At 40.8% G+C, this 14,676-nt stretch overlaps 1 protein-coding gene across 1 annotated transcript; it reads right to left on the reverse strand.

Annotated features, from left to right (window-relative positions):
- Positions 1-7,089: 7,089 nt before the first annotated feature.
- On the reverse strand, positions 7,090-14,092 carry LOC113447322 (aquaporin-5-like). Its single transcript, XM_026717443.2, has 5 exons — positions 13,671-14,092; positions 12,451-12,615; positions 10,876-10,959; positions 8,992-9,166; positions 7,090-7,606 (listed from the first exon to the last, which is right to left on the reverse strand). The coding sequence occupies exons 1-5, from the start codon at positions 14,046-14,048 to the stop codon at positions 7,557-7,559; spliced, it is 852 nt and encodes a 283-aa protein (XP_026573228.2). The 5' UTR covers positions 14,049-14,092; the 3' UTR covers positions 7,090-7,556.
- Positions 14,093-14,676: the final 584 nt, after the last annotated feature.

Raw genomic sequence — 14,676 nt, forward strand, 5'->3', positions numbered from 1 at the left:
AGGGAATGGAGATTTTGCAGTATGCTTCCCCTACCATGCCCACCAAGCCACAACCGCAGAACCGGTAGTAAACATTTTTGAATCCCACCATTGCTGTAAAGCCTAGGTTAATATATATAACTCATAATAATGGGGACCATGACATTGAAAATTATATCGTAACTTATCAGCATTTAAATGGCCACAAGATTCCAGACAAGCAGTTGTTAATAGCAAATAAAAATAGGAATGTTTGTTGCCATCTAATAGTCATCTGGCTGGTCATCTGGAGCGGTCCAGATTTGATAGCCTTATATTACTTTAAGAGCAACTTTTTGGCATCTTGGTGCAGGAAGTGTGAACTGTGCATATGCATGGAAGAATTTAGATCAAATGGATTCGTGTCCTCTTTTCTTTAATTTATTCACATAAACAAAGCTAAGAAATCAGGAAATGTGCAATAAATGAGATGTCAACCTGCTTCTAATTAACCATTCAAAATTAGTTACTACATGAATCACTTATGGCAATTAACAATCAACTAAATGTGCAACAGCGAGAACATACCTGAATAAGAAAACATTTTCAAATCAGTGTCAAAAGCAGATTTAAAAGGGAATATTTTTTTAAAATATATATTAAAAAACTTCTTGAAAAAAGTTTAAAGCTTAACCGAATTTCTGGCTGGTAAGATATGCCAGCATGGTTTATTTTATGTTCTGTTCTTGAAATCATCTGGATATTGTACTATTTTTTTAGATATAGTACCTCTGACTTTTTGGTAGCAATATTGTTATCGTTGTTGTGCATTCTTTTGCATTATGTTCAGAACTTTTTATTGTTCTTAAAAGTATGAATGCAATGAGAATTCTAGAAGTGGTAGCTCTATAGTATTTGGAGGATACCATGCTGGTGAAAGATGCAGAGGTTGCTGAGAAATAGATATTGCTGATTGGCTGGATCCCTGGACAAATGTATTGCCACTTTTTTAAAAAAAGGATCCTGCAATATTGTCATAAGGGCAAGACAACATGAAGTGGAAAAGGTACCCTTCAATATTACTTCCTATGATATTGTCCCCAATTGTAACAATACCAAGGATAGGCAACCTTCTATCTTCCAGAGCACGACAACTCCCATTAAACCGGGGGTGTCAAACTCGTGGCCTGCAGGATGGATGCATCATGAACTGGCCACACCCACCCCTGTTTTAGCAAAGTGGGTGGGGAAGTCGTGATATGTCAAGGGACGACAACATGACGCTGCGAGTTTGACATCCCTGCATTAAAGGATCGTGAAATTGTACCCCCAAATCTGGTGCTTTGCCTGTCTGCTCTTGCAAACACAATTCTCATATATGTTTACCCAAAGAACATTCCATTCCAAAGGGTTTGAGGCATATGGCAGTGCAGCTGTCTTTGTTCTTTAGAATAAAGTTTTTTTATTCATTCTCACATAGTCCAATGGGACTTTCTCCTAAGGAGGTGAAAGGAGTATAGGTAGACTTAGACCAGGGGTGTCAAACTTAAGACCTGGGGGCTGGATCTGGCCCATGAGGTGCTTGGATTTGGCCCATGGGCCCATCCTGGAACCAGCAAAGGACCAGCCTGCACTGCCTCTGCCAGTGAAAATGGAGCTGGTGGGGGCATGTATGGTCCTCCCAGGTCCTGTTTTCAGTGGTGATGGCGTCCTGCTGCTCTCTAGCAGCAAAAATGGAGCTTCTAAGAAAATGGAGCTCTGTTTTCACTGGCAGAGAGCTGGAGGAGGCCATCATGACTGAAAACAGGGCCTGGAGAGTACATGCATCCCACCCAAGCTTCATTTTCACTGGCAGGGGGCTGCAAGAGGCTGTCGTGGCCAGAAATGGAGATCAGGGTTTGAACCCATTTTTGCTGGCAGAGCACTTGGACCACCACAAGCGAGCGACATCAAGCTGACCATGCCTACCCTGGCCCCCAAGGTCAAACACAACCCTGATGCGGCCTTCAATGAAATCAAGTTTGCCATCCCTACTGTAGATCATCAATCCCAGTTTGTACAGAATACTGTGAGCATGACTGTGGTAAATGTGGACTCTGGTTGTTCACATGGCATATTGACAAAATGTGCCTAGTACTGTTCTTAATATTAGCAGGTATGTTCCATGCGGAGCAAATGGTTTGGCAAACAGTGAAGACCATAAAGCAGGAGTATCCAACCTTGGCAAGCTTATGTTGTGGTTAGCCGGCAGCAGGTGCAGATGGCTGTGGAGAGCAATGACTCTGATGAGAGTCCAGGACCATCAGGAAGTGGACTGCTGCCTTCAGGGATTGTGGGGGCTGGCAGCAGTGACGAGAAGGTTCCCGAGGAGCCTGTGCCAAGTGCACGTGAGCGCAGGATGATTCGTAGAAGAGAATAGCTCGAGCAGCACAGGTGACTTGGGAGTAAGGATGCAACTTAATGGCCCCTCCCTCCAGGGAATATAAGCCTGGTTTCAAACGTTCTAAGGACTCAGCATTGTGTGTGGAGACTCCGACTTATCTGAAGAATTCAATGCCATCTTTTATCTACAGAGAAGTTACTTGTGGGTTAAAGCTGTGAAGGTTTGAGTTACTGTATTTGTTTGAGATTTTCTTGCTGGTAACAGGGTTAGGTCAGAACACCTTAAGATTTGTAGACTTCAACTCCCAGAATTCTCCCACCATTTCAGTGCTGCCAAAATTGGACATCCCTGCCATAAAGGGAACATAAGCAAAGACCAGCACTATTAAATGCACCTGGAAGTTAATATATGTGTTCCCCTGCTGAAACCAGACTGAAAGGGTTCAAATTAATTTGTTTCAAGATACTCTGAAGCTGCAATGTGACTATTTTTTCCATCTATTCTAACAAGGGAAGGTTGGAGGCAAGAGTGAAAATTGTCCAGAGTCAGGTTCAATAGTGACTTCTTTGGGAGGAGAATCAATACCTCTTTAAGAGATGGCAGAACCACCTACTCCTCAAGGATGAATCTACTGCAACCCAGACCCAATCACATATATTTCACTAACCTGGATCTAAAACACAGGTGGTCAAGAACATTGTCTGCTTCACCAGCACTAACACACTCATCTCAGATAATCGAACCAGACTGGGTCTCAGTCATCTTCCTGGAACCTCAGGATTGAAGTATAGCTTGAAGTGAATCCAAGCATCTTTAGCCAACAGAGCTCTAACATATTCCTTCTCAGTGGAATTGCAGGTGAAATTTTGATTCCACCTTTACAAATAATATCTTTTAATAGGACTCCTGGATACTACAGGAAGTACAGTACTAGATGATTATCTATGGACATCAAAAGAGAAATATTGCCCTTACTACCTTTCAATAGACCTTAATAGGAGCTCTAGGTTGTCCTTAGTTGGGTTAATTTCTCGTAGTCCATCGATGACAGGTATTTCTTCTCCTATTTCACCTCCTTTAGCTTCTTTGTAAGCTGAAGAAAACCCCAGTGTCTATGAGAGGAGAGAGGCAGCCTGGTGCAATCAAGGCCACAGCCACCCTTTCATTCCAAGAGGTGACTAAGATCTTAGTTGAACTTTTCAGCAGACCTTCAGCGATATCCCAAGCTTTTTCTGGAACTCTTCCTTAGGCATCTTAAGTGGAAATGAGAAACTGGCCTTACTATAACATGGGAATAGTGGTGATCTCCCTCAATTCCAGATGCTGCTGCCGATGCCCAAACAAGAAAAACGGCGACCAACAGTATGTGATGAGTCCTGGATTAGAACTAAGGTTGACATAATGCCATGAAATCCCAAGCTACCTCAACTCCACCCCCAGAGAAGGCAGATTGAATTACTGTATCTCAAACAATATACCTGAGGAATTTTTAATTTTATTTATTTATTTTGATTTGTCAATCGCTTACAAGATAATAGGTATAAATACAGTATACTGTACATAGTTAAGAATACATGAAATGGGTACATATAAGAAAAATAAAAGAAACAATAGGACAAGGACAGTAGGCACGTTGGTGCGCTTATGCACACCCACTACAGACCTCTTAGGAAAGGGGTGAGATCAATAATAGACAGTCTAAGGTTAAAGTTTTTGGGGTTTGGGGAAGAAACCAGAGTCAGGTAGATTATTCCAGACATTGACCACTCTGTTGCTGAAGTTGTATTTCCTGCAATCAAGTTTGGTGCAGTTAACCTTGAGTTTATATCTATTGTGTGCTCTTGTGTTGTTATGGTTGAAGCTGAAGTATTCATTGACAGGTAAGTCATTGCAATGTATGATTTTATATACCATACTTAGATCAGACCAAAGACGGCGTAATTCAAGGTTTTCTAGGTCTAGAATTTCAAGTCTGGTGGCATAAGGTATTCTACAACAAGTAGAGGAGTGGAGAACTCTTCTTGTGAAATATTTCTGGACTTTCTCAACTGTGTTAATATCAGATACGTAATGTGGGTTCCAGACTGATGAGCTGTATTCGAGTATTGGTCTAGCAAATGTTTTATATGCTCTAGTTAGTAGTGTGATATTACCAGAGAAAAAGCTACGTAAGATTAGGTTAACAACTCTTAATGCCTTTTTGGCTATGTAGTTACAGTGGGCTCTAGCACTTAGATCATTAGAGATGAGTATTCCAAGGTCTTACAGAGCTTGGATCATCAACAAGGTCTTGACTATTCAGCTTGTATTTTATTTTCTGATTTTTTTTTGCCAATATGCAAGACAGAGCATTTATTTGTTGAGATTTGAGGTTGCCATTTGTTTGACCATTCTGATACATAATCGAGATCTTTTTGAAGGGTAGCAGTATTGTCTGTGGTATTGAACAGCTTTACGTCATCAGTGAAGAGAACGCAGTTGCTCTTAATATGATCACAGAGATCATTTATGTAGAGTATGAAAAGAGTTGGTCCTAGAACACTGCCTTGGGGGACACCACTGTTGACAGGTATAGAATTTGATAGGACACTCCTATTCGATAGGACATTTTGACCATTTATTGTCTGTTTGACAGGAATGCTTCTGCCCAGTTATGCAGTTGTCCAGAGATACCATAAGATTTTAGTTTTAGGAGTAGTTTGTCATGTACCACTGCATCAAAGGCTTTACAGAAGTCTATGTAGATTGTGTCTATTGTTTTGCCCTGATTGAGTTGTGTAGTTCATACGTTTTTGCAGTGTAAGAGTTTCAGAATGCAGGATAGTTTTTTTCTGAAACCAAATTGTTTATTAGAGAGTAGGTTGTTTGTTTCTAAGTGGAGGATAATGGATTGGTTAATAATTGATTCCATGACTTTACAGATGACGCAGCATAAGTCTTTAATTTTCAACTAGGCTGGGGTCTCCCTTTTTGAAGATGGGGATGACCGTGGCTTGTGACCATAGTTTTGGCAAGGAGCTGGTCCTGAAAGATTTTTTCAAAGATTTTGCTTAAAGGTTCTGCTGTGGCAGTGGGTAGCTTTTTTAAGAAGTAGGCACATATTCCATCCGGTCCAATAGATAGAGATGATTTTAGATTGCGTAGTGCTTTTTCAACATTGTCTTCTGTAAGATTGATATGTATTAGATCATTGTAGTTTTCTGTGGTTCGGCTAGGAAATACTGGGCATGATCCATTGCTGTTTACAAATACTATGTTAAAAAGGTTGGCTTTAATGGTGTCATTGTTGCAGTCTTTACCATTAGGTCCTTTCAGGGATGAGATGGACCTTGAGTCTTTTAGTTTGTTGTTTACATAAAAAGCGCGGGTGGAATTGGTGCATATTCTATTCTATTCTATTCTATTCTATTCTATTCTATTCTATTCTATTCTATTGTCAATCTAGCTATGTCAAGATGCTCAGATAGGGGGACTGTAATGCAGTGAGGGAGGGGGTGATGGTATAGCAGCAACTATCTTAACAGGTGCCTAGAGCCCAACCCCAAAACCAGGGTCTCATATACAATTGCCTCTGAACACCAGTAGTATGTCCCAAATGACAATGGTTCTTACACCCAAGTTCCTGCTTCATGCTGTGCCCCAAACCAAGACAGGCACATTTCTGAGAGGGGTATTCCCCACCCTGATCCTCCAGATCCCATGAGGATACCCCACACCAACCTCCTCACCTATGATTTAACTACAGATGAGAGAGACTTTATCATAAACAAATTTTATTTTGATCAAAGCTAATTGCCAAGCAAATTACGGTGCTCTTTAATTCAGGGTGGATTCAATCTTCATATTCTCATGCTGACACAAGATTCAAGTAAAAGAACCAATTGCATATGGAAATTTCTCCTAAAGTGAAACATTATAACAAAGATGGGAAAAGAATTTCCTTAAACCAACTTCCTTTGTGTTGTGATACATTTGCAGATACAGAAATGGATTTTGTAAGAGTTAACTGACCTTTTCTAATGAGCGCTGCATTCCTATTTCAGATTTAAGTTCCGAGAATTTACAGGATGTCCTGAATACAGACACTGGGTGGTATTTTAGCAAGTACTTCTCTCAGACTGAACTGGTTCAACTACTGTAAATGTTTCCTGAGCTTGTCAGCTGGAAAGCTAACAGACTGTGTCTGAAACCTGAGCGCTGTGTGATTTTGGATGAACTCCTGTTATTTGCCCCAGTTCCTGCAAATCTAGCAGTTTGAAAGCATGCATATGCAAGTAGATAAATAGATACCACTTCAGTGGGAAGATAACAGCATTTTGTGTGCCTCAGCCTATAGTCATGCTGGTCACATGACCATGGAAGTATCTTCGGACAATGCTGACTCCCTTAGCTAAGAAACAAAGATGAGCACAGTCCCTTAGAGATGGATAGGGGGAAATTGTATCTTTATCTGTACATTGGTAGCATTAGGAATAATTGGCTAGCAAGAGAAAATAAACTTGGAATATATAGGCCTTTAGTCTGACTCTCTCTTGCTCTCTCTTTTGGTGTGTGTGTGAGTGTGTGTGTTTGCAATTTTGTTTGGCATTTTATTGCTTTTATCTATGTTTATTTTGTTGAATTTATAAAAATACAGAAATGGCATATGACTTCTTTAAATGAACAAGAAAATGATTCCTAAACTATTCAAGACATAAAGGGGTCACTAAACATGAGGATTGTAATAACACTTTATTTGTATTATCAGCCAATGTTTTCTGTCAAAAAGGCTCTCCACATGATACATATAAAGCAAGGGAAAAACAGTGCTCATTTCCACTCATTTATTTTTAATGGATGTAGAGAAACATAAAAGTTCACTTTCTGGTTTATTAACAACAATATTATTTAAGAGAAAGTACATCTACTACACCATTAACTTTCTATATTACATACCCCACAACTGCTGCCTACCCCACAATCCAGAAAAGGATTTGAGCCACGGTTATGAAGTGGAAATGCTTACAAGTTAATGGGGTTCAGAGAGAGGATATGGTGACTTTGAGAGGGACGTGGCCTCCTCCCTCACAGCGTGGACCTATCTTTGCTTCCTCTCCAGTGCAGTGCCAAGTCTTTGGCCAGAATATTATCACAGGGGCTTTTCAGGAATATGAGGCTTGATGGACATCTCTTCTCAGGGAGGTAAGGTAAGCATCACTCCACAAAGCTTTCCAAGTTACATGTGTGAAGTATAGTTCATTGGGTGGTTCTCCTGACCAGTGGGATCTGAAATTGGCAGAGAGTTCATAGGTCTTTTTAAGAGAGCTAACCATAGTGCAATAGAGATATTACTGGCCCAAATGCCCCCTCCCCCTACATACATGTGGGACAGTCACATTTTGGAGACCCCTGAAACTGTATTCACATGATTATTCGTATCCAATCAAGACTGAGAACCGCATAACATAATTAGCCAGTTACCATGCTCATTTGCAAAGAGTTGTGCAAACGACAAGGGGGTCTCATATATAAACCCCTTTTGTGGCCTTCTGACAAGCAAAACCAATGGGGAAGCCAGATTCATTTAATAGCCATCTTACTAATTTAACAACTGCAGTGATTCACTTAACAATCCGGGATAAGAAAAGTCATAAAATGGAGCAAAATTCACTTAAAATTTTGTCAGCCACAGAAATTTTGGGCTCAACTGTAGTCGTAAATTGAGGATTACCTGTAGAAGACAGGGCTAATCTGATGTTTTGCTCTCTGAGGTGGACAGATGCTCCCAATTTGAGAAGCCAACAGAACAATTTAAAGCAGAAGTCTCCAAACTTGGCAACTGTAAGACTTGTGGACTTCAACTCCCAGAATTCTCCAGCTGGCATAGCTTAAAGTTGCCAAGTTTGGGGACCCCTGATTTAAAGGGGCCCAGGGAGCACAATCACAGACAAACTACTATTTTTCAAAAGTACCTGAGAGGAATGTCTATCAGTGCTCAAGCTGACAAGGTAGAAACCAAGTCAGATGTAACTGTAAACATTGAGCTGATGTCTTTGACTCTCAAGCCAGGGAAAAGTATGTCCCAAAGTCCATCGAGTCAAAAAAAGGAGAGGAAAAGAGCTAGGTTTTAAACCCTGGCATAAATATAAAGCTTGATTTCTATATACTGCCTATATGTTGGTTCATTCCATTGATGCACCCAGTGTCCATCTAAATGGACAGCCATGAACTTGTTGGGCTGGGTAGCCTATGCTTTTCTGAGAGCAGCTGTGGGGTTTCTCCCCCAGTATTCGATGCCACAGTCAGTGTGTGCAGTGACTTCTAGAAGCAGCTGGCAAATTTTAGATAGGGAAGGTAGGTAGACACAGGTTTCATTGATCAGATATATTAACAAGTAGGGCTTATCCATGGATAGGGGAAATCATCGTGGCAGATTCTTTTATTAATCTGGCTTGCAAGCATGGTTTAAACCCTTGGCTTGGAGTTAAATGCCATGTCTGCCTGCAGTGGACTAAGTAGGCAGGGCATTAGAATTTAATTTGGAACACCTTAATTTATCCCTTTTCTTGCAATAGTAAGACATTGTTTCTCTGTGTTCTGCATAATAAAAATGGGTGGTGGGTAGTGAAGCCACTCGTGCAGAATTTGATATAATTATTCAGCACACTCACTGTTCCAGCGTGAGTCAGCCCTATTTCCTGATGGCTGCTGCAGATTATCTTCAGGGACAAAGAATCCTTTAAAAATAGCCAGTCTCTCCTCCCTGCTCAGTCTCTGGGGACATAGGACATAGTTGTAAACCACAGAAGCCAAGACAGCCCCTATGAAAGGTCCCATCCAGTAGATCTGCAGAAAGAAGCACATGAAAAGCAGCTTTGAAGAATACAAAAACATTGCTTTGTCAGGCCAAGGTCCTTTGTATACCTTGGGTTAGTTAGATGTTAGTTAGGTGCTAGACAAACCACCAAGAAACAAATCTGACCCAAATATTTTGACACTTGAAAAGAACCAGCAATTTCAATCAGGGTGCCATGATTCCATCTCGTCTCCACATGCTTCATGGCAAAGTATGTTCTGAAGACAATTGCTGCAGTTGTCTCTCTGGTTTTATATTCTACTTATAGAACAGATTTCATGCTTAGCTAATACTTGACTGTTTACTAAGCAGAATATACTGCATTTATGAAGTCCTTGGTGCTCTCTGAGCTTGGATGGGAGTTTTTTTGGCCGACATTTCATTACCAAGCTAGGTAATGTCATCAGTGTTAGTAGGGAGTGGGGTCTGCCCTGTCCATAGTTGGTAGGAGTGGTCTTAGTGGTTCCTTGATAATACATTTGCTAATTTGACATCAGCAGAGCAAAGTTTAGACCACTGAAATAGAATCAGAGTCACCGTGGAGCACAGGGTTTTATGTTTTAGTTTTATGCCTTCAGGTCAGTCTTGACCACGGGTCCCCAGACTTGGCAACTTTAAGACTTGTGGACTTCAACTCCCAGAATTCTGGGAGTTGAAGTCCACAAGTCTTAAAGTTGCCAAGTTTGGAGACCTCAGGTCTTGATTCTTTGCCACAGTTTGGAGTTTTCTTGGCAACATTTTTGGAAGTGGTTTGCCCTTACTTCCTTCTTCTAAGATCTGACAGGGGTGGGGGGGGGCTCGCCCAAAATCACTTAACTGCCTTTGTATCCAAGGTAGAAACTGAAGTCACAGTCTCATGGTTTCTAACTTGATAGCTTAATCCCGACACTAAATTGGCTCTCTGCATACAATTAGGGGCGTTATTCTTGGATCAAAGGGAAACAGGATACTACAATGGTTGATAAGGGCCATTGAGGATCATCATCCTTTGAAGACCTGTCTAAAAGTGAAGAACTGTAAGCAGAATGAAACTGCCCATCTTCAAGGAGCACACTAGGCTAATAGAATATGCACATGACTTGAACAGTTTCCTCCACCATAGCGGGTGCATCGAATATCTACTGAAATAACAACTATTTCTAAATATTAGCTTGTGAATACTATGCATACTAGTGTTTTGTTTGTCCTCTGTACCAGTTGTATATTTGCTTATTTTTTTAGACAGCTCCCCATTCCTATGACACAATTTCAGAGCAAAATCTCTAGATTATCCAGGACGAGTCTTTCTCACAAATTGATTAGGCCCCTTATAAGCCTTTCGTGCCAGCAGGTGATGAGAATCATTTTTTTAAGTGATGAAATTCTCTTGGTTTAGGTCCAGAGAGGTTGAAACAGAACTGTGATAGTCTTAGATTGGCAAATAGTTATTCAACTTGTATGCTGATGACACTCAGCAGTTCAGGGCCCTCTCAGGCTTTCCCCTGCTTTGTCTTCATTACTGATTAGGGTCTTAAACCTTGCCACTGTTTTCAATAACTTCACATGTAAACCAGTGTTAAGACTCTGGACAAACAGAGTATCTGATGGATGGAGCTGGAAGAAGGTTTATCAGTGAAGGAAGTTGGTGTGAAGGAAGTTTGTGTAATCTAGGCTAACAAATGAAGATCTGGGCTGACAGAGTTAGCAAGGAGAATCTTACCCAGTGAAAAGGACCGAATTTTCCCAGTATGACAGCAGGGGCAAAGGATCTTGCTGGATTTAAGGAACAGCCAGTATAATAAATCTGTTAAAGGAAGAAAAGGCACTAGTTTAGATTCGTGGTGGTCTTCTGTCAGGAAACTAAAGTAGTCTTTCTTGATGCCTGGACTTCAAACCCCAGAATTCCTCAGCTTTCTTAACCATTGCTAAGAATTCTGGAAGCTGAAGTCCACATATCTCAAAGTTGCCCAGCTTGAGAAACATTAACTTTAAGTATTCTATTCATGGGGGAGCTTTTCTCTTACTTTCTCCCCAATCCTGCATAATTTATTATTGACTCTTTTGTGGAGATTCTTTGCCTCATTTAGATGAACCTCACTGTCGGGATATTTCCCATTTCTTATTACCCATTGCAACAACATTTGTATATAAATTATTTGCAAACACTTCCTTGAGTTTTCTCCTGTGGATATAAATTTGAGATGCTCTAGATATTTGGCATCTAGCACTACCTCCTTTCAGTACAACAGTGGAAGCTGTGTTGAACCCTCTCAGAAATATGCAAGGTTGCCATGTATGCCCCTTTATAAGAAATAGCTCTCTGTATGGAGGGATCTCATATAAAGGAGCAGAGGATTATATGCCAAATCCAGTTTAAAGACAATACATTATGAAGCTGAAGTTATTTATTTGTAGGAGCATCTAGAAAGCAGACTGGGCAGCTCCATGAGACATCTGGTCATAATTGCCCACATTGAGTGAATGGTTTTGAAATTCTATTGAAAATATCAAAAGTATTTCTAGATTTGCATGCAAACATATAAATTAGATCCTGCCCTCACATGGCCTGCTTGTTAATGCTTTCCTTAATATTGCATGCATTACAATGTTACACATTTGTAAATATAATACGAAAGACGGAAACAAAATTATCGTTCCAGCATACATGATTATTCAGTTAGATACACATTCCAACTCTTAAGAAATTGGTGGAAATTGAGGGGAAAAGACTATCCTGCAAATAAATCCATGTACAATTAACTACTGTTTGCAGAGTTTCATTTCTGCACTTTAATAACAATATTAAGGCAGACCTATTCTGCATGGGGTTTCTGAATCAAAGGTGTTGGTTATATTGATTTCTGAGCTGAATTGTTTTGATACTAATTAAGGATGTGAGAAAGTTCATCAGCTGTGTCAAAACACCTGTGGCTTCTCAAATTTGCTCAGTGTTTAGTTTTTTACAAGTTTTTCTTTCACCAAGTTTGAATCTGAACTGATCTAGTGTCTCTCAAAAGCATTTGGCCTTCTATTCAGCCTCCTCAAGTAAAGCACTGCTTAAAAACACAAATAAATAAATAAATAAACTTTTGATAACCTTGAAATGTCACATTATAAAAACGAAATCAAACAAGTCAACAGAGAGTGATTCCTCCCCCCTATTCTCATAAAATCTTACAATCTCCTGCCCTCTTTACTTCATCTTTCTTTAACAGGGAGATGTCTTCTGCTGTGTTTCCTGCAAGTGAACCTTTCTGCTAAATAACTGGTAAAGAATAAAATGCAAGGGACTCACCCCGACAAGGTGAGCCATAGTGACAGCCAGGCCGATAGACAATGCTGCATAGCTTCTGTTCTCTCTCCTGCGCTTATCGGTTACGGAGAAGATGCACATAACCATAGAAAAGGTTAGAATGATTTCAATCATAAAGGCTTCACCTGAAGTTACATCTTTGGGGACCTGCCAAAGTGTCAGAAAGGAGAGTTAAGAAAAAAAAAAAAAACCCAACAACACAAGCACAACACAAACAACTTGTTATGCTGTCCTTGTAAATTTCCCACCAACACAGTCTTGCTGTTGTCTTCCCAAAGATACCTTACTAGGAAATAAATTCCATTGCATGGGAGGAGGACATGTCAATTTCTCCCACCCCCAACTTTGGCTGCAGGTTTTGTTATGTATGTGGAATTCTTCAATAATTGTTGCAGAAGTAGCACATTTGTTTCAGATGAAAGAATTTTCCCCAGTGTGAGTGGCCGGCTGTTGATTCAATCATAGGAAGATCCATGGAGGGCTACCCATGAGAGCACCTCAGCACTGGTAGACTATCTTCCTTGCCACTGCGGGGCCATCTCTATCTAGAGCAGGGGTCTCCAACTTTGGCAACTTTTAGACTTGTGGACTTCAACTCCCAGAATTCTTCAGCCAGCTTTGCTGGCTGTGGAATTCTGGGAGTTGGCCCACAAGTCTTAAAGTTGCCAAAGTTGGAGACCCCTGCTCTAGAGACTTCCAAAGATAGTCAGTTCCCTTTCTTGGGTCTTCTTTAATTAAACCTCACAATGCCTCAGTTCCCTCCTGTTGTCCCACAAGGAGATCTCAAAGATAACAACTCCTAATACTCACAAGGGCCATAGACTGGCTTTACATATAAAGGTTCTCCATAACAATTATGCATAGTAGTTTGTTATTACCCTTCTTCTTTTGAAAGGAACACATCTCATGGCCTAAATACATGTCAACTCTAAAGCTCTCAACAAGACCAGATGGATGCTTCTGTTGTAGAAAGTTGCTTCGGAAAGGAAAATTGGATCCTGCTCAAATCACACCCTATCACCCTTGGGGTTAAATTCCTTAGGAGAGCACCCAGAAAACTATATCATAGGGTCTTTTGGCAAAGTCAAAGGGGCTCCTAAAGAATTGCCTGTTTGGCTTATGTTCATGTACTGACCCAACACAATAAGTTGGGAGTCATGCACATAAGCTTCTTTCAGATTAATTGGCAAAGAAAGACTTACCTGATTGACAAATAGTGTTGAGCGGACCTCTCCGGGTGTCACCGCATAGATGATTCCTGCACCAGCAAGGGCTCCCATCACCTGTAGGATCGTATAAAATACAAAGCGGACGATGGAGATCTGGTTCCCCACAAAGTAGGCAAGGGTGACAGCTGGGTTGATATGTGCACCGCTGATATGACCAAAGATTTGAACTATAGTTGCGACCGTTAGTCCGAAAGCCAAAGAAATCTGGAGAACGCTAGGTTGTTCCAAAGGCCACTTGAAGGATGAGCCCAAGGCAATGCAGAGAAAGATTGCAGTTCCTACAAATTCACTTAGAACAGCCCAAGCAAATTTGGCGGTTAGAATCTCTGCTTGTCTTTCAGTAGTAGCCATGGCTGGTGCAGTAGACACCGAGTGGGTGTTAGCATGGAATTTGTAGACACCACGAGCAAGGAGTAAATTTGCTGGCCCATGCTGCATGCATTTATAGAGAGAAAGGGATGGGTTTAACCAAGTATAGGTGGGGCCAAAGAGAAACCTGTCAGTCATCCTGAAGGTAATTTCGGAATCAGGACTACTATATTTCAATGTTAAAATATCCCAAACAATTTCCATAGCTAATGAGAAAACCCTAAAGAGGGCATTCTTCTCAAAGCAGTAGCCTGTTTTGAAAAGACTTTTAGAATTATTTCAGAGCATTCATAAGTAAAGGTAAAGGTTCCCCTTGCACATATGTGCTAGTCGTTTCCAGTTCTATGGGGCGATGCTCATCTCCGTTACAAAGCCGAAGAGCCAGCGCTGTCTGAAGACATCTCCATGATCATGTGGGCAGCATGACTAAATGCCGAAGGCACATGGAATGCTGTTACCTTTCCATCAAAGTGGTCCCTATTTTTCTAATTGCATTTTTACATGCTTTCGAAATGTAGGTTGGCAGAAGCTGGGACAGGTAACGGGAGCTCACTCCATTACACGGTGCTAGGGATTCGAACCACTGAACTGCCGACCTTTCTGATCGACA

Source organism: Pseudonaja textilis, chromosome 2, assembly GCF_049901715.1.
Source record: "Pseudonaja textilis isolate UNSWEBS1 chromosome 2, rPseTex1.2, whole genome shotgun sequence".
Taxonomy (NCBI): domain Eukaryota; kingdom Metazoa; phylum Chordata; class Lepidosauria; order Squamata; family Elapidae; genus Pseudonaja; species Pseudonaja textilis.

Bases quoted from the DNA above. Each gene is read 5' to 3' on its own strand.
- LOC113447322 (XM_026717443.2), bottom strand. From the start codon at position 14,048: ATGGCTACTACTGAAAGACAAGCAGAGATTCTAACCGCCAAATTTGCT. The intron at 12,616-13,670 runs GTAAGTCTTTCT...ACACTTTGGCAG, and splicing joins CAACACTATTTGTCAATCAG to GTCCCCAAAGATGTAACTTC. The intron at 7,607-8,991 runs GTGAGTGTGCTG...TGCCAATTTCAG, and splicing joins GGCTGACTCACGCTGGAACA to ATCCCACTGGTCAGGAGAAC.